Genomic DNA, 23,439 nt, shown 5'->3' on the forward strand with positions numbered 1-23,439 from the left:
GGTATCCCTGACCGTTAGGTCCAGTCACGGACGACTCCGGGGTTGCAGTGCTCATCTCGCTCTATAGGCTGAGGGAGCCGGTGTTCATCCGCAGACAGCTTCCAGGCCATGTGACCAGCATGAATAAGCCGCTTCTGACAAACCAGAGTTGTGCACGGAAACGTCTTTTACCTTCCCACCGGAGTGGTACCTATTTTTCTACTTGTACTTTGACGTGCTTTCAAACTGCTAGGTGGGCAGGAGCTGGGACCGACCCAGCATCACCCACGTCCCATAATTTCTGAAGTAATTAATTAAATGTTTATTACATGAACATTATTCCTGCCCTTTATGGCATATATCTACCTTGGCCACTTATTGAAGTGTGAAATACTATTCCTCCTAAATAAGAATGGGGAAACCTGTGGCCCGACTGACACTGAAGGATTCCAACTCCCATCATTCACAGTGAGCATATCTAAAAGTCAAGGATGATGGAACCTGTAGTCCAACAATTTCTGGGAAGACCATTTACTTTAAGTTTCTCTATCCTGGTCTCTCAAAGGAAGCTCACCTACCACCATAATTACCAGTCAAAAACATTCCTCTTTAAATCCATTAATCTATGGCCTGTTAAATATGGGGAGGGGGACTGTTATTATGGTTTTATTATTATGCTGTGTATTATGTTTTATTATTCTGCATAAAAATGATATTAATGTTGTACACCACCCAGGGATCTTTGGATAAAGTGTGGTATATAAATTGAATAAATAATAACAATTTTAATTAGTATCTTGCTACACTTTAATGGGACAGAGGACCCTTACCTGTTGTTTATTGCAGATTTGTTTTACTTATTCATACAATTAGTTACCTGGCTCTTCAATGCAAATAACCCCCAAAGCGAGGGTACAATACTGTACTTCTAAAACGCAGCAAAACAAAAACAAAACAAAAAACCACACAATGAACCCATCAACAAACAATAAAGGCGGCATCACACAAGAGATCCAACAGGACCTGGTGGGGGGCGGCTGGGGGGGGGTCCCCCTGGGAAGCCTCTTGCTGCGAGCAGAGCCAGCGCAGCGCCGCCTTGAGGCACCTCAGAAGCCTGGCATGAAGGGGCGAGAGCCGTATGGCGGCGACGCCTGAGGAGGCCAACTCGGGCCCGCGGAACCTTCTGCCACAGTAATGACAAGGATGACCACCACCACCACCACCACCGCAGGTCTTTCCCGAGGCGCCCAAGACTCCTTTTGCCGCTTCTCCTGGAATCTCCGGCGCTTCCCTGCCCACCACCATCGCCTCAGCTCGGCCCAGCCAGCCATACCTGCCCGGCCATCACGGGCTCGGCGCCGATTTCAATGCCGTACTTCAGCTCGCTGAGCTCGTGGAGGTTGAGCGCGCCCAGCGCCTCGCTGCGCCCCAGCGCCAGAGCCCCGGCGAGGAGGAGCAGCCAAGGCACCGAGAACCCCGAGAGGCGTCGCGTCGGCGCCATCTTCCTCGCACAGCTCCCCTCCGGCTGCTTGCCTTTACTGGCGGCCGCCGCAGAGGCTACTTCCGCCCTTCCTCTACGGGAGGGGGCGGGTCCGATGCCTATTATTGCGCGGGAGCCTTTCCATTGGCTGCCGGAAAGGGCGGGGGAGTGAAGCGTTCGTCAGACAAACCTGGTAAAAGGGGATTGGGTCGCTCCCGTCAGCCAATCAGGAGAGCGAGCGCCTATATCGGGCTGCGGCTAAAAGAGGCAGCCAATCAGAACAGCGAGCGCCTGCAGGACCAGGGGGGCTGCTGCGCAATCGGTAAATACCGCTGGACGGCGCGCGCCAGGTGCCTACAGATGCGTGGTTCCGTGTTTTGTTTTGTTTCTAAAATCTAGATAATCTAATCCAGATTATTTCGACACCCCTGTGGAAGCACGGTGATCTTGAATTCTGTATAATGCATTTGCCTCCACAAGAAATTGCAAGCAGTTTTACCATTAAAAAATGGTTTGACGAGGAATGTAGGAATTTCAAGAACTACCGGTACCTGTATAATGAATGTCTGCCTTATAGAGCATCAAATGACCCTGAGCCTAGTAACCATCTTATGACCCTTAGGATGAGGTATAAAAACTTATTAAACACGCAGCTGAAAGAATTGGAATCTGCTAATAGCCACAGAGAACAGAAACCAATCCTCCTTTTGGCATTTAATTTCCAGATATCTGGGTAGGCCGCTTGCAAGGATTGAACCCCAAATTCCAGTGGACACCTGGGAAATATACTTTTTCGATCCATATGCAGATCATGATTGGGATCCAGTAACCTGCCCTGAAGTTGAAACTCTTATAGACCAATTTAAAGTGGGCAAGGCCCCCGGAGACGATCTTATATCTACAGTGGTGCCTCGCAAGACGAATTTAATTCATTCCAGGACTCAATTCGTCCCACGAAAAATTAGTCTTGTGAGTCGCGGTTTCCCATAGGAATGCATTGAAATTTAATGAATGTGTTCCTATGGGCTCCGGGGACTGGCGGCGGCGCTTGCTCTCTTGGCTCGGGGAAGGCAGGTAGGCAGGCGGCAACAGCCCAGGCAAGCAGCACCCGCTGCGCTTCAGCTCCGCGGCTGCTGCTGCCTGCCTGCCTGCCTTCCCCGAGCCAAGAGAACAAGCGCTGATGCCGCCGCCAGTCCCCCAAGCCAAGCGCTGTGCCCGCTGCGCTTCGGCTCGGGACTGACGGCAGAAGTGCTTACACGGGGAAGGCAAGCACCGCCGCCGCCAATCCCCTGAGCCGAAGTGCAGTGAGCGCTTGGCTTGGGGAAGGGCGCTTGGCTTGGGGAAGGCAGGCACGCGCTTGCTCTCTTGCCTGCCTGACTTCCCCGAGCCAAGAGAGCAAGCGCCGCCGCCGCCATCAGTCCCTCAAGCCAAAGTGCAGTGGCCGCTTGGCTCGGGGAAGGGCGCTGGGCTCGGGGGACTGGCGGCGGCAGCAGCACTTGCTCAGGGAAGGCAAGCACCGCTGCCAGTCCCCCGAGCCAAAGCGTGCTTCGCTCAGGGAAGGGCGCTTGGCTTGGGGAAGGCAGGCAGGTGCTTGCTCTCTTGCCTGCCTGCCTTCCCCAAGCCACTCCTCTGAGCTGAAGCGCAGCGGGCATTTGGCTCAGGGAAGGGCGCTGGGCTTGGGGGACTGGCGCCGGCGGCAGCACTTGCTCGGGGAAGGCAAGTGCCGCCGCCGCCAGTCCCCCGAGCCGAAGTGCAGCGGGTGCTTGGCTTGGGGAACGGCGCTTGGCACAGGGAAGGCAGGCAGGCGCTTGCTCTCTTGCCTGCCTGCCTTCCCCAAGTCAAGAGAGTAAGCGCCGCCACTGCCAGTCCCCCAAGCCAAAGCGCAGCAGGCGCTTGGCTCGGGGAAGGGCGCTTGGCTCAGGGAAGGCAGGCAGGCACTTGCTCTCTTGCCTGCCTGCCTTCCCCGAGCCAGGAAAGCAAGTGCCGCCGCCAGCCCCCCAAGCCAAGCACTGCGCCCGCTGCGCTTCAGCTCCGGCGACTGACAATGGAAGGCAAGTGCTGCTTGGCTCGGGGAAGGGCGCTTCAGCTTGGGGAACTGACGGGGAAGGCAGGCAGGCAGGTGGCCTGCCTGCCTGCCTGCATTCCCCAAGGAAGCCCTGCTGCCGCCGCCAGTGCCACAAGCTGCGCTTTGGGCTGCCTTCCCCAAGCTTCCCTACGGCTCACACTGACAGCTGTAGCACGGCAAGAAGGCAAATGAGATCAGCTGTCAGCCTTCTTGCCACGCTACAGCTGGTTCCCCTTTGCGTTCCATTCCAATAATAAATCATACAATTTTTATATATATTTATTCTTACTCCTTATTAATATTTTTTCTAATTCTGATATTTCTTTATCAAAGCCAATTTTTTTTATCAAATTGAAATCTTTGATTTATTTGGAAATATTGCAACCAGCTAGTCAAATAAAATTTTACTGCCTCATAATCCTTTAATTTTAATTCTCCATCAACCTCTTCCAGCATATGTTTATATGCTGGCCAATTTCTGGGCTTTTAAATTCCCTTCCATTAGGTAATACTGTAATGCCAACCAAAACCCAGGCCTGCTCCTTCCAGATCTAATATCTCATCATTTTTTAGCTCCATCCATTCTTTCATCCAATTTAATGCTGCCACATCATGATAGAGTTCCATATCTGGTAAGCCAAAGCCCCCTCTTCTCTTATGGTCAATTAATATTTTGTATTTAATTCTTGGTTTTCTGCCCCCCTATACAAATTTAAGTATATCTTTTTTCCATTCCCCAAAACATTTTGCACCACCCAATATTGGAAGGTTTTGGAAACAATGATTCATTTTCGCAAGTACCGACATTTTAATAATTGATATTTGACCTAATATTGAAATTTTTAATTTAGTCCACTTCTCCATTTCCTTTTTCATTTCTTTCCAAATTTTTTCATAATTTTCTTCAATTAAATGTAATTTGTATTCCTAAATATTTCATTTTCTTTTTAATTTCGATACCTGTTAATTTTTGTAGATTTTCAATTTCTTCTATTTCCAAATTCTTCACCATCATATTTGTTTTTGTAAAATTTATTTTAAAGCCAGCCAATTTACCATATTCTTTAATTTTTTTGAACGCTTTTGGAATACTGTTGATTGGGTCTTTGGTGGTTATAATAACATTATCGGCAAAGGCTTTGATCTTATATCTTTTTTCGCCTATCACAACCCCTTTAATTCCTCCATCCTCTCTAATGCTCTTTAATAAAATTTCTAATACAATTATATAAAGTAGTGGCGATGGGGGCATCCCTGTCTAGTTCCTCTTTTTATGTCTATCTTTTCTGAAAGACTTCCATTTATTATTAAATTTACTCGTTGGTTTCTATAGATGGCACCGATCGCTCTTTCAAAGATTTCACCTATAATTTTTTTATAACCTTTGCCATGAATGGCCTCGAAACACTGTCAAAGGCCTTCTCAGCGTCTATTGATATCACCGCCGCCTTTTTCCCATGTTCATTCTCCAAGCACTCGAAAATATTTATTATATTCCTAATATTATCTTTTGCCTGCCTTTCCTTTACAAACCCCGCCTGATCTATATGTATAGATGCTAAATTTATTATTCTGGCTAATATTTTTGCATAAATTTTATAACCTGAATTTAATAATGAAATAATGGTCTATAATTTGAGGGTGATTCCAAATCCACATTTTGTTTTGGCAGCAGTGTTATTAGGGCTTCCCCCCAACATTCTGGCATATTTCCATTTGACAAGATGTTATTCAGCAATTCCTTTAATGGATTGATTATTACTTCTTCAAGATTTTTATAATACTCAGTTGGTATTCCATCAGGTCCTGGAGCTTTCTATTTTTTCATTTATTGTAATGCCTCTTTAATTTCAGATACAGTGGTGCCTTGCTTAATGAATGCCCTGCTTAACGAAATTTCCGCTTAACGAAAGGATTTTTCAAGCGGAGGTTGCCTCGCTAGACGAATCCGTTTTACGAAAAATTCATCTAGCGAATCGCGGTTTCCCATAGGAATGCATTGAAATTCAATTAATGTGTTCCTATGGGCAATTTTTTTAAAAAAAAAATTAAATGCATTCCTATGGGATTCGCTAGACGAATTTTTCGTTATAGGAAAAGACCCGTAGAACGAATTAAATTTGTCTAGCGAGGCACCACTGTATAGTGATTTCTTGATTCATAAAATGAAATTTTTCTGGGGGAATTTGGGGTAATTTATATTTTTTGAGATATTCTTCTATCTCTTGCTCATTGACTTCTTCCTTTCGATACAATGATCTATATAACTCTTCAAAGATTCTTATAATTTCTTTTGGTCTATCTATAATTTCTCCCTGCACTCTTAATCTATTTATCACTCTTTGATTTTGTTTCTTTTTTATTTGCCAGGCTAATAATTTTTTTTTTCAAATTATTTTTATTAGCATTTTAAACTTTAAGATTTCCATTCATTTCTTCATCTTAAATCATAGTATCATACAAGCAAACATCAGCAAAAACATACAGTAAAAATAAAAAAGGAAAAAAGAGCAAAAAAAACAAAGAAAAACAGAAAAAAGAAAAAAAAGAAAAAACCAATCTAATATTCATAACAGTTTCGTAACTTTGACTTCCCCGCTTCCCCCGTCCCGAGCCTAATTGTAACCCCTAATTGGCAATTTTCCTATTAAACAATTCTAAAAATCTAATATCATACCAAACATCAAAATTCCATATAGCACATAAAAAATTCCTTCTTACTCTGATTACTAATCCTCTAATTTTTCCCCTTTAGCCTCTTAATTTTGCTAAAAATATTCTAACTTATATGATCTAAAATTCTTTCACTTCAATTCATAATTAGAACCTAAAAAAAAATCCCCTCTCCTCCACCAGATGGCAATCCCCTGGATATCCCAACCAACTCCTTTGTTCAGTCCATTTCCAAACCATTTAATCAGTCCTTAAAATACAATAAACCTCTCATCCCACTCCGTCTCTCACCCACTCCAGCCCATCTTCTTCTTTCCCCCGGCCCCTCTGCCAGCCCCAGTCCAAATTCCCTTTTTCTTTGACGTCCGAATTGACATATTCTTCGCCTGGTTCTTGCCCCCCCTCTCTCACTAGGGAGGTTCGAATCCAGGCCATTTCTTTAGCCTTTGACACAGCTTGCCTGTTTCCCAGAACTTGCTCTCCCCCTCTCACTGAGAGAAACAGTTCCTGGGCATCTCTATACAATGTAGCTCTTTTGTTGCAGCCTCCGTCCCGTGCAGTCTCTCCCACCGACTGCACTTCGATCGGTGTCTGGAGCTCCTCTTGTACTTCTTCTCCCGAAAGATTTGTGTTGTTACTTTCAATTGTTTCAGACTGTGTCACCATGTCATCAGAAAGGGATCGGTTTAATGTTGCAATGCATAACTTTGTAACTCTTGTATATTTTTTTACTCCCATCATCACCTCATGGACTTTTTCCCACACACTTTGCATCATTTTCTCACACATCATGTCCGATTATTTTGACTAACTCAGTCCTTTGTCTTCTCCAATTACAATATGGCGCATGGGCTGTTGTGGCCAAGAGAAAATCCTCCGCTGCCGGAGAGCTCGTTCTTTTTTTTAGACTCAAATTTTGCGGAGATCCAAATTAAAAAGTCCACTCACCTCCCCTTGGCTCCGCTACCACCAGGGAGGTGTTTTAATAAATTTTTTGCAAAGTCCAAAGTCCCGTTCCAGCACTATGGCTGCAGGCTCGGCAATTGCAGATTGGTTTCTCGGTGGGGGGGGGGGAATGACCTCCGTTTTCTTTTGAATTCCCCTCCTGAGTCCGAATTTCTTCCAAATTAAAAAATTTCCTTACTTACAAGTCCCGATCGTTGCTTTGGAGGTATCTAGCGCCCGTTGTTGCCGGCTCGGAGCTTAACGCCTCAGAGATAGCGAATTGACCCAAGGCTCCGTCCCGCTCTGCCTGCGCACGTCACCCCCTTGAAAAAAGGAGGTTGTCGGGCGGCGAACGGGGCTTGAAGGAGCTCCGCTGGGTATCCAGGTCCCCAAAAAGCCAAATTTGGGGGTTCTAAGGGTGGCCGCTTCGCTCGAACGGCTCAACCCCCCCTCTGGGGCGCCGGGAATTTTGGAGCCCGAAAATTCCCCGCCAGCTTTCAATGGCGGCTAGACCGGAAGTCTGGCGGCTAGACCGGAAGTCAATAAGAATTTGCCTGGTTTATTAGCCCACTTGAAATTTCTATACAGAAATTCTATAAATTTCTATATTTCTATGTATTTCCAATATTGGATTTGACGCTCCATTTCCTGATCTATAATATTCTCATATTTTGCCCTTAAAATTTTTATTTCCTGATTCATTTCTTTTTTGCCCGATTTATATAATATTTTTTCCTTATTTTTTTATCTCCTCTAATGAGAAACATGAGTACCCTTGGCTTCCATCTTCTGCTTGATTGACTCCTGCTGTAACAGTAATTGGAATTACAGTTAATTGGAATTACATCAATGACCCACCATCTCCTGTGGAGAAGAGGGTTCCCACAAAGAAGGCAGAGGGTGTGCCAGACATCCAGTGAAGAGAGCAGTGGGGTGATCCTTCTGGTACACCCAAGGTAGCACCACCTCAGGTAGCACCACAGCAGCAAGCAGTGGTAACAACTGAGGCCTAGGCTCTGCCCACCCTGTGACCTTGTTTCTGTTGTCCTCATGAAGCCCTAAAAGGAGAATATTGTCACGTGCCACTGCAATCTCTAAGTGGTGAGAGACTCTAGACCAGGCATCCCCAAACTGCGGCCCTCCAGATGTTTTGGCCTACAACTCCCATGATCCCTAGCTAACAGGACCAGTGGTCAGGGATGATGGAAATTGTAGTTTAAAACATCTGGAGGGTTGAAGTTTGGGGATGCCTGCTCTAGACTCAAAGTGCTTACCCAGGGTTTGGTTTCCTTTGGAATAAAAGTCAGTGGAGACTGTGGTGTCCAAGATGTATGATTTTATTTTCACACGCCTACGAAATGAACATAGAATGGAGGGGCTCACAACATTAACACCCCAGCATATATTGTGTCCATTAGATTTCCAGCAAAGCCTCACAGTTCAGCAGAGAGCAAACATATCTCGTTGTCTCCAACTTCCAGTCTGCTTTCAGCTTACTTTCACATACAACTCTGGTTATTGTCCTGTTACCTACCAGCCAGGTGAAAGTGTGTGGAAGGTCCACCCATTTGTTTCTCTGGCAACTTCTTTGGACTCGTAATTTGCAGTAAACTAGTCAGCCCAAGCCATTTCCTTGACAAAGGAAGTGGTGTGGCAAGCTTCCCCTTACGCATTCTACCCTCACAGATATAGGATACCAGGTTTGGAAGGGGAACCAGGGTTTCATCCAGACTGACACCCCCCCACACACATACACCTCATAACACTTTGTCCTCCCCTCATGTTTCTTAGTTGTACTCTTAAGTTGGCTGGTGGCTGACTGGGCATTCTGTGGGTACAGGATTGGCTCTATGTTGACAGATTGGTGGTGCTCTGCCCATCTGCCCCCCCCTTTGGTTTCCCTCATAGGATTGCTGGTGCTGTCCGGATCACATGGGATTGTGGCTTCCCTGTCCCTGGGAATGAAACTGCAAGGTCTAGTCTACCGCCAGCGCTGATCAGCGAGGAATCCTCGAGCTCTGAGATTCCTGGCCCTGTGAGGGAGGGGGGAGCCGCGAGAGCAATGCGGCCCCCCCAGAAGAACCCCATATTGAGCTTTCTGGGCTGCGCCCCAAAGTGACTCCTCTGCTCCCTGGCAAGCTCTTTTTAAGAGCTCTGGAGCGAGCGGAGAGAGAGTCGCAGGCGCCATTTTCAAGTATACCACTACCCTCACAGAGCGAAGCTGCGTGCCGGCTGCGGAGGAGCGGTGGATTATTCAAAAAAAAAAAAGGATTTGAAGACATTGGACACCGTGAGTAATAGAAAGAATTTTTTTAAAAAAAAAACAAAACCCTGCAGTTGTTCTAACCTAATTTCAACGTGCTGATTTCATATCTAAAGTCGGTTTTGTTCTGTAGGCTCTAGGTGTTTTTTTTTGCAATTCACATTTTTAACTTTTCACCATAATCTTCATTTGAAAAACAGCGAAAAACATGAATTGCAAAAAAAACAAAACCCTAGAGCTTACAGGACAAAACCGACTTCAGATATGAAATCAGCATTATATGCAAGAACATATAAGAACAGTTGAAAAATCTCATGCAACAGAAAATGAAAAAAAAAGTTCCCCAGTGTGTTTTATGGAATATCCCTCCCCATCTCCCCAGACTGCGCACACTGCAATCACTTTGGGTGGCAACATGTGTTGCACTCTCCCGAAATTTTCCTTCCCCACTCCCCTTATTCCAGGGTACTGATTAAACCTCCCCACAGACTCAGGCGGTTGGCTTGAGCCCTGAAACTTCTGTAATGTAAAATCAAGCAGTGACTGGACTACTTGCCTGACCCGGGTTGCATGTCCTGTTGAAATTCTGTGGAAGTCAATGTGAAAGGAGCCCACGCTCTCGAGCCTCTGTGACCTTTGAAGTTAGAGCTACTTGCTTGCTCTGTGAATCAGGCATTGTGTTTGGGGCAGGACCCAAGAACTTTTCCTACACACAGAACAACTCCACTAGGAGTCCAGCCAATAAGATAATGAAAAGCTTTGTACTATCTCAAAACAGCACATACTGTTTTCTAGGCTGCACATTTATGCTACTAAAGATGTGCTGCAGCCAGAGTCTTTCGGATGGATGAGAGAGACTAGATCTGGATTATGCATTCATTGCCTCAATTGGCCTATGTTTTATTGACTAAGAAGTGAAAGGATAGAATTTAGCTTAAGCTAAATCCTTTCTGTATTAAATTTCTATACCACCCTTCACCTGAGGATCACAGGGCAGTTTACAATATAAAAACACAAAAATACATACCATAGTAACAAAAACAACAATGCCGGCACCCCTGCCACAAAAAAAGTTTAAAAGGCCTTAGATTAAACAATTAGCCAAAGGCCTGGGAGAAGAGCAATATTTTTGCCTGGCCCCTAAAGATATGTAATGAAGGTACCAGGCGAGATTCTCTGGGGAGACCATTCCCGAAGCAGGGAGCCACCACAGAAAAGGCCCGTTCTCATGTTAACACCTCCGAAACTCATGTGTGGGAGGCACACAAAGGATGATCAGAAACTCTGGGTCTGTTCATATGGAGAGAGGCGGTCCTTGAGGTATTGTTGTTCTTAGTCGTTAAAGGCTTTATAGGTCAAAACCATCACTTTGATTTGAACCTGGAAACTAATCAGCAGCCAGTGCAGTTGGCTCAGGATGGGTGTAATATGCTCAACCTGACTTGCCCCCTTGAGCTGCTTGACCAGCTGAAGTTTCTGAACAGTTTTCAGAGGCAGCCCCATGTATAACATGTTGCAGTAATCTAACCCACAAGTAACAAGAGAACTCCTTCTCAGAACACCAGGTCTAAAATGGCGTAATTGAACCAATGGGTACAGCAGTGGTAGCCAGTGTGATGGCTTCCAGATGTTCTTGACTACAACTCCCATGACTCCCAGCCCACATGGTAATCAGGGGGGATGGGAGCTCTAATCAAACCTCATGCAGGCTGCCACATAAGCTAACCCTGGTGTTTCCTTTCCTTTTCTTGTTTTACTTTTGAAGAGTGATGCAATGGCAACATTATTCTGAGTAGGGTTGCCTACAGTTTGGGGGCGGAGCGGGGAGACGCAATCAACCAGGCTAGCATTTGTGGCTTTAGCTGTAGCTTGATCTGCAGAGATCAGCGGATGATCCGGTAACCTCTCCATACCTTGAAGAACTTTACTTGCTGATTCCTCATTTTAGCAGCTCTTCGACCATACCAATTATGTTGGGACCTTCATTTGTGTAGTCCCTGCTCACAAGTCCTGGGAAACAGGTGAAGCCTTTACCATAGGGTGACAAGCGTTACTATGACAGTTCAAGCTACTGTTAAAGGCACAAGAGAAGGAAAAGTTGGCAACAGAGCTTCTCGGTGTTAGCATTGCACTTGCAACGCTAACAGGAGCTAATGTTACCGGCAGCAGAGCAGTTAGGACTGGGTGATCTGGGAGGCCAGGCTTCAGATTCCTACTAAGCCTTGAAGCTCACTGGGTGTGAATGTGGTACCAGTTTAGCATCATCTCAGAAAATGCCTTGCATGCTAAAATTTCTGTATGTTGGGTTGCTGTGAAAGGCACAGAACTGATCCCTGTGAAAAGGTGACTGTGCTAGCGGGGAGGAAATAATCATCAGTGTGTTTCTCAGTGATTGCTCCCAGACTCTGGAACGCCCTCCCTGGAGAAGCTAGACTGGCTCCCTCCTTGTCTTTCCACTGGCAGCTGACATTCTTGTTCCCATAGGCTTTTGGGAACTGATTGCTTTTAATGAAAGGGTCAGTGCTGTGCTGATTTTATTGTTTGTATGGTTTTAATAAAATTCTATATGAATATGTAGCTGGTTGACTGACCAAACCCAAAAAGTACTCATCAATGGTTCATCATCGTCCTGGGAAAAAGTTATAAATGGGGTGCCACAAGTTTCTGTGCTGGGCCTGTTCAACGTCTTTATAAATGACTTGGATGCTCCCTCCTTCTGTAGTGGGTGCGGTCATGCGATTAGAGGCCGGCTGCCAAGCTTTTCGGTATGTGGCCCTGAAAGCGAAGCTTTGGCTATGGCTTAAGCTATGCTTTAAACCTGTGGGCTTGGCCCCCTTGATATTGAGGGATGGTTTTCAATCATCATGGGAAAGGGAGGTCTTAGATGAAGTAAAGATCTGCGGACTGTCACTCCTTTATTTGGAGTTTATGACATACAGTCAATCTAGAGCCGTGATTGCTCAGAGATTGGGCGATATTTCTAGACAAGAGGACATAGCCCTCATGAAACCAGGATGTTCCTGCAGGTTACACCAGCTCCTTACCTCGCGGAAATCCACTATGTGGAATACTGTAGACTGCTCACTGCAGCCAGATTGAACATTCTTGAATCTCCGGTACTATGGGGAAGGTACAGGGCAGTTCCATACGATCAGAGAACTTGCCACTGTCCCTTAGGAGAGGTAGAGTCCACTGAACATATCCTCCTGAATTGCCCTTTCTATGTAGATTTAAGACAATATCTCATAGCCCCATGCCTATCTCAGCTTAGCTCTCTATCCAGAGAAAGTCAGGTTGTATGGTATATTTGTTGAATAATCCCACTGGGAAAACAGCTTTCTTGGTGGCCAAATTTCTCTTCCTAGCTCTCAAGCGTCGTAAGATTAAAATCAACCGTATTGATGCGGGTTTATCTGTATAGCTTTATTAGTGCTGTCCATGTTTTAATTTTAGTTTTTAGATGTCTTGTTTTAATCTTTTAATGAGAAATGTATCTTTTCTGACTGATGGTCGAATAAAGAGTGATGATGATGATGATGATGATGACTTGGATGAAGGAATTGAAGACATGATCATCAGATTTGCAGATGACACAAAACTGGGAAGTTCTTTTGCCACAGAAGACAGAATCAGGATTCAAGATGACCTTAACTGAATGGAAAATTGGGCCCAAACTAACAAAATGAATTCAATAGGGACAAATGTAAGATTCTGCACTTTGCCAGGAATAACCAGCTGCACAAATATAAGCTGGGGAACACCTGGATTGCCATATATGAAAAGGATTTGGGGGTCTTTGTAGATCATGAGCTTAACTTGAGTAAACAGTGTGATGCAGCCACAAAAAAAATGCTAATACAGTACTGCATCAACAGAAGTATACTGTCCAGATCAAGGGAAATAAAAGCACTGTACCACTCTATTCTGCTTCAGTCAGACCACACCTGGAGCACTGTGTCCAATTCTGGGTGCCACAATTTAAGAAGGATATTGACAAGCTGGAACATGTGTGCAGAGGAGGGCAACCCAGATGATCAAGGGTCTGGAAACCAAAACTTATGAGGAACGGTTGAGGGAGATGGGTATGTTTAGCCTGGAAAAGAGGAGAGAGTAGATATGATATATCTGATGAGTTTCAGTTAGTAAGGCTTGAGGATGTGAACAAGGTACTTGGATTGGTCAGAGCAACCACTTGCACTCTGGACCCTTGATTGATAGAAGTTAGCAGGGAGGGGGCAGCTGGTTGAGCCAGGGAGGTAGTTCATGCCCCTTTACGATAGAGGGTGGTCCCTGCCTGTTTGACAGAAGCAGTGGTAAAACCACTCCTCAAGAAACCCTCCCTAGATTTGGAAAATCTAAGTAACTACCAGCCAGTAGCTAATCTCCCTTCCTTGGTTCTTGAGCAGGTTCTTGTGGACAGTGCTTTTTTCTGGGAGTACTCAATGCTATGCAGTACCAGCACCCCCCCCAACCTTGCGATGACCCTCATAGTATCTTCCACCTCTACGATTCTGCTATTCCCTCCCCCAACCCCTGCACCTAGTTCCTATGAAAAGGTGCTACAGTATATCCATTTTGCAGCAGGGCTACAGAATCTCCATTAAGCTGAGGCAACAACAACAACAACTGTGGCAGCAGCAGCAGCAGCAGCACAATGGCGATGGTGTATGGAATCAAATGCTGCTTTGAAATCCATAAAAGCAGTATAAAGGGAGGTTGTGTTGTGGGAGGAGCAATGAGATGATGGAGTACTAGGCACTGGTCAATAGTGGATTGACCTTCCCGAAAGCCAGCTTGCTCCTCTGCAAGTATATTTTCTTGTTCCATCCAGTCGTGAAATTTCCATTGTAGGTGTCTTGTGTAAAGTTTGCTAATTACGTTAAGGAGACTAATTGGTCTGTAGTTTGGAGGATCAACCCTTTTTCCTTTTTTATATATAGGGGCAATGATTGCAAGCCCCCAGTCCTTGGGGGCTCAGCCATGAGTGTCAATGCAGGTGAAGACTGAGGCCATAATAGGGGCCCAGAAGTCCATATTGTTTTTAATGGCCTCTGGAGGAATTAGGTCTTCCCCTGGGGCCTTCCCCAGTCTTACCTGAGCTACCAGGTTCTTAATCTCTGCCACTGTCACTAGTGCCCACATAGGCAGATTCTCTATAGTTTGACTAGAGCAGGCATCCCCAGCCTGCGGCCCTCCAGATGTTTTGGCCTACAACTCCCATGATCCCTAGCTAACAGGACCAGTGGCCAGGGATGATGGGAATTGTAGTCCAAAACATCTGGAGGGCCGAAGGTTGGGGATGCCTGGACTAGAGCCTCCACTTTTAGCAGAGGTGTCCGAGTAGAGTTCCTGAAAGGTCCCTGGGGGGATGTGACAGTCCACCATGGTTGGGCCATTGGTTTGTGGGGTGGATGTAATATGCCAAAATGTGGCTGGATCATTGGATCTGGCTGCCTGGATAAGTTGTGTCCTGGTGTTCTTCATGACTTCCCTTTTTTTGCATGCCAGCAGATGCTTGTAGTACGGTATCTCTTCTGCTGGAGAAGGTCCATTGCAGCTGTTGGTTTGGTCTTGGATACATAAGCTTTGTAAGTGGCAGCAAGAAATTTTTTGGCATTAACACAGTCCTTGTCAAACCTTGGCTTGGAGTGGTGCTGTTGTTGTCTCAGGTTATTCTAGGTTAGGTGTTGGTGGAGCTCTTGCATAAGGGTGTTAGAGTTCTCCAAGAGTGCATCAGGAGACTCAGCAACTATAAAACCTCTGAAGGCAGCCCGTATAGGGAGGCTTTTAATGTTTGATGTTTGATTACTGTTTCCTATGTGTTGGAAGCCACCCAGAGTGGCTGGGGCAACCCAGTCAGATCGGTGGGGTACAAATCACACAATTACATTTATAGCCCCCCTTTCCTGCAAGGAGGTCAAGGTGGTGTGCAGAGTTCTCCTCTCCCCCCTCATTTTATCCTCACAACAACCCTTTGAAGTAGGTTAGGCTGAGAGTGAGTGACTGGCCCAAAGTCACCCAGTGAGCTTCATGGCTGAGTTTGAATGCCTCCCCCCCCACCCCACATTCATCCTCTGCAAGGCCTGCCTCCTCCCCATTACAAAGTCTGTTCACATACTCTCAAGCCCCCCTAAACAGTCTGCTGAGACAGGTAAGGTGGTCATAGAATCATAGAGTTGGAAGAGAGTACAAGGGCCATCCAGTGCAACCCCCTGCCAAGCAGGAAACACCATCAAAGCATTCTTGACATATGCCTGTCAAGCCTCTGCTTAAAGACCTCCAAAGAAGGAGACTCCACCACACTCCTTGGTAGCAAATTCCACTGCCGAACAGCTCTTACTGTCAGGAAGTTCTTTCTAATGTTTAGGTGGAATCTTCTTTCTTGTAGTTTGAATCCGTTGCTCTGTGTCCGCTTCTCTGGAGCAGCAGAAAACAAGCTTTCTCCCTCCTCTATATGACATCCTTTTATATATTTGAACATGGCTATCATATCACCCCTTAACCTTCTCTTCTCCAGGCTAAACATTACCCAGCTCCCTAAGCCGTTCCTCATAAGGCATCGTTTCCAGGCCTTTGACCATTTTGGTTACCCTCTTCTGGACACGTTCCAGCTTGTCAGTATCCTTCTTGAACTGTGGTGCCCAGAACTGGACACAGTACTCCAGGTGAGGTCTGACCAGAGTAGAATACAGTGGTACTATTACTTCCCTAGATCTAGATGCTATACTCCTATTGATGCAGCCCAGAATTGCATTGGCTTTTTTAGCTGCTGCATCACACTGTTGACTCATGTCAAGTTTGTGGTCTACCAAGACTCCTAGATCCTTTTCACATGTACTGCTCTCAAGCCAGGTGTCACCCATCCTGTATTTGTGCCTTTCATTTCTTTTGCCCAAGTGTACCGTAGTACTTTACATTTCTCCCTGTTAAAATTCATCTTGTTTGCTTTGGCCCAGTTGTCTAATCTGTTAAGGTTATTTTGAAGTGTGATCCTGTCCCCTGGGGTATTAGCCACGCCTCTCAATTTGGTTTCATCTGCAAACTTGCTCAGGAGGCCCTCAAGCCCATCATCCAAGTCATTGATAAAGATGTTGAATAAGACTGGGCCCAAGACAGAACCCTGTGGCACCCCTCTAGTCCCTACTCTCCAGGATGAGGAGGAGCCCTTTGGGTTCGGTCAGTAAGCCTGTTACAAATCCACTGAATGGTAGCATTGTCTAGCCCGCATTTTACCAGCTTCTTTACAAGAATATCATGGGGCACCTTGTCAAAGGCCTTGCTGAAATCAAGATAGGCTACATCCACAGCGTTCCCTTCATCTACCAGGCTTGTAATTCTGTCAAAAAATGAGATCAGATTAGTCTGACATGACTTATTTTTCAGAAACCCATGCTGACTTTTAGTGATCACAGAGTTTCTTTCTAGGTGCTCACAGATCGTTTGCTTAATGATCTGCTCTAGAATCTTTCCTGGTATTGATGTCAGGCTGACTGGGTGGTAATTGTTTGGGTCCTCTCTTTCCCCCCTTTTGAAAATAGGGACAACATTTGCCCTCCTCCAGTCTGCTGGAACTTCGCCTGTTCTCCAGGAATTTTCAAAGATTATTGCCAGTGGTTCTGAAATCACCTCTGTCAGTTCTTCTTCTTCTTCTTCTTCTTCTTCTTCTTCTTCTTCTTCTTCTTCTTCTTCTTCTTCTTATTATTATTATTATTAATTTATTTATACCCTGCCCTCCCCAGTCAAAACTGAGCTCAGGGCGGCTCACACCAATAAAATTACAATAAAACATAAAAAGAAATTAATTAAAATACAGTATTAAAATTTAAAATGCAGCCTCATTTTAAGTAGTCCATAAATCCAAGCCATGAGGGAGGAAAACACAGGGGTCAGACTAAGTCCAACCCAAAGGCCAGGCGGAACAGCTCTGTCTTGCAGGCCCTGCGGAAAGATGACAAATCCCGCAGGGCCCTGGTCTCCTGTGAAAGAGTGTTCCACCAAGTTGGGTCCAATACTGAAATGGCCCTGGCCCTAGTAGAGGTCTATCTAGCCACCTTATGGCTCGGGATCTCCAGAATATTGTTGTTTGTGGACCTTAAGGTCCTCCGCGGGGCATACCAGGAGAGGTGGTCCCGTAGGTACGAGGGTCCCAAGCCGCATAGGGCTTTAAAGGTCAAAACCAGCACCTTAAACCTGATCCTGTACTCCATCAGGAGCCAGTGCAGCTGGTAAATCACTGGATGAATATGATTCCGCGGGTGGGACCTTGTAAGGAGCCTCGCCGCGGCATTCTGCACCCTCTGGAGTTTCTGGGTCAGCTTCAAGGGCAGCCCTGCGTAGAGCGAGTTACAATAATCAAGCCTGGAGGTGACTGTCGCATGGATCACTGTGGCCAGATCAGGGCGAGAGAGGTAAGGGACCAACTGCTTGATACAGCGGAGATGGAAAAATGCCACCTTTGCTGTGGCTGCAACCTGCGTCTCCATGGAAAGGGAGGCGTCGAAGGTTACACCCAAACTCTTGACAGAAGACGCTGGCACTAATTGAGCCCCTGCAAGAGATGGGAGTTGCCCCCCCTCCCAACCCCATGTCGTCCCGACCCAGCCAGAGGACCTCTGACTTTGAAGGATTTAGCTTCAGTCGGCTACCACGTAGCCATCCAGCCACAGCTTCCAAGCACCTGGTCACTGTGTCCGGGGCCGAGGCAGGGCAGCCGTCCATCAACAGATAGATCTGGGTGTCATCAGCATATTGATGACAACCCAGCCCAAAACTCCAGACAATCTGGGCAAGGGGGCGCATAAAGATATTAAAAAGCATTGGGGAAAGGATTGCACCTTGCGGGACTCCGCACACCAAGGGGTGCCACGGCGACAACTCCCTCCCTAGCGCCACCCTCTTTTAATACTCTTGGATGTAGTTCATCTGGCCCTGGAGACTTGAATACATCTAAACTAGCCAAGTATTCTTGTACTACCTCCTTACTTATTCTGGGCTGTGTTCCCCCTGCTGAATCATCTGCTCCATATTCTTCAGGTCAGGCATTGTTTTCTTTTTTGGAGAAGACTGAGGCAAAGAAGGCATTGAGGAGTTCTGCTCTTCCTCTGTCCCCTGTTCACATTTCACCTTCTTCTCCTCTAAGTGACCCCACTGTTTCCTTGTTCTTCCTTTTGCTACAGACATACCCATAAAAGCCCTTTTTGTTGCTTTTAACCTCTCTAGCAAGCCTGAGTTCATTCTGTGCTTTAGCTTTTCTGACTTTGTCTCTACACGTGCTGGCTATTTGTTTGAATTCCTCTCGGTGATTTCCCCCTTTTTCCATTTTTGGTACATATCCCTTTTAAATCTTAACTCAGTTAAAAGTTCTTTAGATAGCCACCCTGGCTTCTTTAGGCACCTTCCATGTTTCCGTCTCATTGGTATTGCCTGAAGTTGTGCTTTTAATATCTCCCTTTTAACAAACTCCCAACCATCATGAACTCCCTTCCCTTTTAGTATTTCTGTCCATGGGATCTCACCCAGCGTTTCCCTAAGTTTTCTGAAGTCGGCTTTCTTAAAGTCTAGGATTTTAGTCTTAGTATGCTTGGTTGCTCCTTTCCGCTGAATAATAAACTCCAGAAGAGCATGATCACTCCCACCTAATGATCCTGCCACTTCTACCCCACTAACCAGGTCATCACTATTGGTTAGGACCAGATCTAAAATGGCTGACCCTCTTGTTGCTTCTCCCACTTTCTGGACAATGAAGTTGTCTGCAAGGCCAGTGAGGAATCTGTTCGACCTTATGCTCTTGGCTGAGTTTGACATCCAACAAATATCAGGATAGTTGAAATCCCCCATTACTGCTATCTCACTTCCTTTGGAATGCTTGGCCATCTGTTCCAGGAAGGCATCATCTGTGTCCTCAGTTTGGCTTGGGGATCTATAGTAAACTCCCACAATGAGATCACTGTTATTTTGCTCTCCCTTAATTTTGACCCAGATACTCTCAATTTGGCTTTGAAGTTTTAAATCCTGGATCTCTTCACAGGTATACACATCCCTGACGTATAACACTACTCCTCCTCCTTTCCTGTTTGGTCTATTTCTCTGAAATAGATTGTATCCCTTTATTTATACATTCCAATCATGAGACTCATCCCACCAGGTTTCAGTGATGCCTATTATGTCGTATTTAGTTTGCTGTACCAAGAGCTCAAGTTCATCTTGTTTATTTCCCATGCTCTGTGCATTAGTATACAGACATTGAAGACCATTGATCATTCCCCCATGTCTCTTATTTAAGGATATTTTCCTCCCACCACTAGGTCTGTGTGCTGTTTGTTCCATTTGGTCCTTGACATTTGGATGACAATCTTCAGCACTTGATAGACTCCTACATTCAGGACCACTCTCTCCCTCCCCCACATAAGTCAGTTTAAAGCCCTCCTGATGAGGTTTTTTAGTTTCATGGCAAAAACATTCCTCCCAACTTTTGTGAGGTGCAGCGCATCACTTGCCAGAAGTCCATCTTCAAGAAACTGCAGGCCGTGATCTAAGAATCCAAACCGTTCCTGTTTGCACCATTTGCGAAGCCAGTTGTTCACTTCCCCTATTTTTCCCTCTCCCTGTGTCTCTGTGGGTCTCTGTCTCTGTGTTGGAGGAGGGCAGCAGCAGGCAGCAGCCCCTTCCTCCTGCTGTCCTCCAGAAACAGGATGGGGAGGGACATGTTTGCCTCCCTCTGCAGTGCTCAGAACAAGAGGGGAATGAGGTGTGTCTCCTACTGAGTTACTGCAATGGCGGGAAATTGTTTCCATTTTGCCAATTGAGCCCCATGGCTGAATTCTGGGAGTCCCAAGACTTTTAATATTAAAAATAAAAACATTTTTTAAAAATAAAAATTTCTTTTCTACCCGGGCTGGGGGGAGCTTCCCCGTATCAGCTGTGATCAGCCAGATATATTTAATTTCTTAATTTCTTAACAGCAAAAATCTGAAATAATAATAATAATAATAATAATTTATACCCTGCCCATCTGTCTGGATTTTCCCAGCCACTCTGGACAGCTTCCAACATACATTAAAATACAATAATCTATTAAACATTAAAAGCTTCCCTAAACAGGGCTGCCTTCAGATGTCTTCTAAAAGTCTGGAGGGGAGTTAGTTATTTCTTTTCTTTTCTTCCTCATCAGTAAAACACTGAGTCACCCCGAGCTCTCAGCCCAGCACTCATTGTATCCCAGCAGTTTTCTCAATCGTTTCTCAGCTGGTAAGCTGCAGTTAGTGTGAATGCATTAGATTGGCAAGATATCAAGGAAGGCAAACACGAAAACATTGGAATAAAAAATACAGGGGTGGCCAACTTGCAAGAGACAACAATCTACTCACAGAGTTAAAAACTGGCAGTGATCTACCCCCTTTCTGGAGGTTCAGGTCAAAGTTGTTTGAGCTTTTTTTAGGAAGGAAAGCTAAAAGTTGTTGAGCTTCTTTAGGGAAGAGGAAAGCGACGTTGAGTTTTTTTTTTTTTTTAAGGATGGAAAGCCCTGCCTTTGGTGGTTCAAGTCATTTTAGGGGTGCAGGGGGAGCCACTGATCTACCAGTGATCTACCACAGACGTCCAGTGATCTACCAGTAGATGATGATCTACTTGTTGGACATGCCTGGAATAAAACAATGAAATAGGGAAATAAGATAGTAAAACGGTGAGAGCAGCTGCCTTGCCGCAGAGGTCTGTGGCCATCTTGAATCGCATTCAATGCTGGTCAAAGGACCTGCAAAACAGATGTGAGTCATCTTCCTTAGAAGTATTACAAGGGTACTTCAGAGGATATGTTAAAAGTGTGGCACTTACTGTAACAACTTCATGGTGAGTACTGGCAGGGCTGTTTTTCAGTTGGAACTTGCCAGAACTCAGTTCCGGCACTTCTCAGGCGGGCTCCATTGCCATTACAGTGTACAAGAGAACAAGGGAGGTGTTTATGGTGAGTTCTGACACCTCATTTTATTGAAAAACAGTGCCTTTTTTCTAGAGAAAAAAAGCACTACTTGGATGCTCATGACCTTGGGGATTGCTTCAGCTCCGTGCAGTGGCATAGCAATGGGGGCTGGGCGGGAGGGGGCAGCAGGCTGGATGGGACTGACCACCTCCGACGGCTGCCGCCACTGCCGCACAACGCGGCCGCCGCCATCGAGGAGAAGCCCCAATGCAAGCGAGACTGTCTCCGCAGCTTGCTTGCGGGATTTGCCACAGCAGCGTGGCATATGCCTCCTGTGCAGGCATGCGTCGTGCGTTGCGTGCGTCATGATGCATGAGTCATGATGGATGCGCCGTGTGTTGTGGCGCGCGACACACACACCGCCCCCCCAGTGGGGTGCCTTCGGGTTTGCTGCCCTGGGCAGCCAGGTGGCTAGTTATGCCACTGGCTCCGTGGAGCCTTCATTGGGGTTCAGCTTTATCCCATGTGCTGTATAACATCTCCATGGACACATTCCAATTTGCCTACAAAATGAAAAGATCAACAGAGGATGCCGTGGCGATTGCCCTCCAAGCTGTTCTTGCACATTTGGAGCAGCGGAGGAGCTATGCCAGACTGCTTTGTGTAGATTTCAGCTCGGCATTCAATACCATTCTACCGCAACATCTGATAACTAAATTGGGAAATCTGGGGCTCCCGCTATCACTCTGTGGGTGGATACTGGACTTTCTTTCAGATCGCTCCCAGAGGGTCCGGTTGGGCCCTTATATGTCTAACATGCTTAGGACTAACACAGGAACCTTTATACACTTTATACATATGATTGTGTCGCTGCCCACCCTAGAAATAGGGTTGTCAAATTTGCAGATGACACAACCATGATCGGGCTCGTCTCTGATAAGGAGGGTGAAACTGAGTATAGAGATGAGGTGGAGCGGCTGACAGAGTGGTGCAGAGTTAATAACCTGCTCATAAATACAAAGAAAACAAATGAGCTTGTAGTGGACTTTAGGAGACAGAAGAACGAGGTCTAGCCACTTTTGATTGACGGAATTTGTGTGGAGAGGGTAACAACGTTTAGATTTCTAGGCATTGAGTTACAGGAGGATCTGTCCTGGAGTGTTAATACAAGGGGGCTTGTGAAGAAGGCGCAGCAGAGACTGTATTTTTTGAGAATTTTAAGGAAAAACCATCTTCCACAAAAGCTGCTGCTTGCCTTCTATCACTGTGCCATACAGAGCGTGCTCACGTACAGTTTATGTGTGTGGTACGGAAGCTGTACTTCTCAGGACAGAGCAGGGCTGTGTAGAATTATTAAAACAGCAGAGAGCATTATTGGCTGCCCACTCTCCACCTTAGAACAAATCTATACCACCAGGTGCCATAGAAAAGCACTAGACATATCAAGAGATCCAACGCATCCTGGTCACCATTTCATTCAGCTCCTGCCATCGGGACAGAGATATAGAACTATGCAGGCAAGAAGGAGCCGTCTCAGGAACAGTTGCTTCTCTAGAGCGATTTTGGCCTTAAATGGAAAGTCTGGACTTTGAAGTCATCTTATTTTATTTGTTATTTGTATTATATTTACTGTTTTTAATTAGGTTTTGTAATTATGCGGAATGCTTTATCTGAGTGGATGTAGCAACCAAGTAATTTCGTTGTTCCCGCAAGGGGACAATGACAATAAAGATATCTTATCTTATCTTATCTTATCTTATCTTATGAAACTGCTGAGGGTTTAGAGTATGTTGCAGCAATACGCTGATGACACACAGCTCTACTTCTCATTTTCTGAGGCCCTTCTCTGTGTGCCTCCACATCTCAACACCAAAAGCTGGGCAGCTGAGCCCCATCACTGTATCACCACAGAAGTACCACCTACTTATGTGTCAAAACAAAATAAAACAAAATTAAAAAATCCTTCCAGTAGCACCTTAGAGACCAACTAGGTTTGTCATAGGTATGAGCTTTCGTGTGCATGCACACTTCTTCAGATAGCACACGATAGCACACGAAAGCTCATACCTATGACAAACTTAGTTGGTCTCTAAGGTGCCACTGGAAGGATTTTTTTATTT

At 45.7% G+C, this 23,439-nt stretch overlaps 1 protein-coding gene across 4 annotated transcripts in view; it reads right to left on the reverse strand.

Annotated features, from left to right (window-relative positions):
* OS9 (OS9 endoplasmic reticulum lectin) overlaps window positions 1-1,542 on the reverse strand; it is a 36,011-nt gene extending 34,469 nt beyond the window's left edge. For 2 of the 4 annotated variants that reach the window (XM_060272155.1, XM_035102727.2), the window contains exon 1: window positions 1,313-1,541. In XM_060272155.1, coding sequence (XP_060128138.1) covers window positions 1,313-1,480 — 168 coding nt within the window. In that variant the 5' untranslated portion in view covers window positions 1,481-1,541. Of the gene's footprint in view, window positions 1-1,312 lie in introns of all 4 variants that reach the window. The other 2 variants (XM_035102731.2, XM_035102719.2) reach the window with 2 other exon arrangements.
* Window positions 1,543-23,439: the final 21,897 nt, after the last annotated feature.

The sequence above is a fragment of the Zootoca vivipara genome, chromosome 2, assembly GCF_963506605.1.
Source record: "Zootoca vivipara chromosome 2, rZooViv1.1, whole genome shotgun sequence".
In the NCBI taxonomy this organism is placed as follows: domain Eukaryota; kingdom Metazoa; phylum Chordata; class Lepidosauria; order Squamata; family Lacertidae; genus Zootoca; species Zootoca vivipara.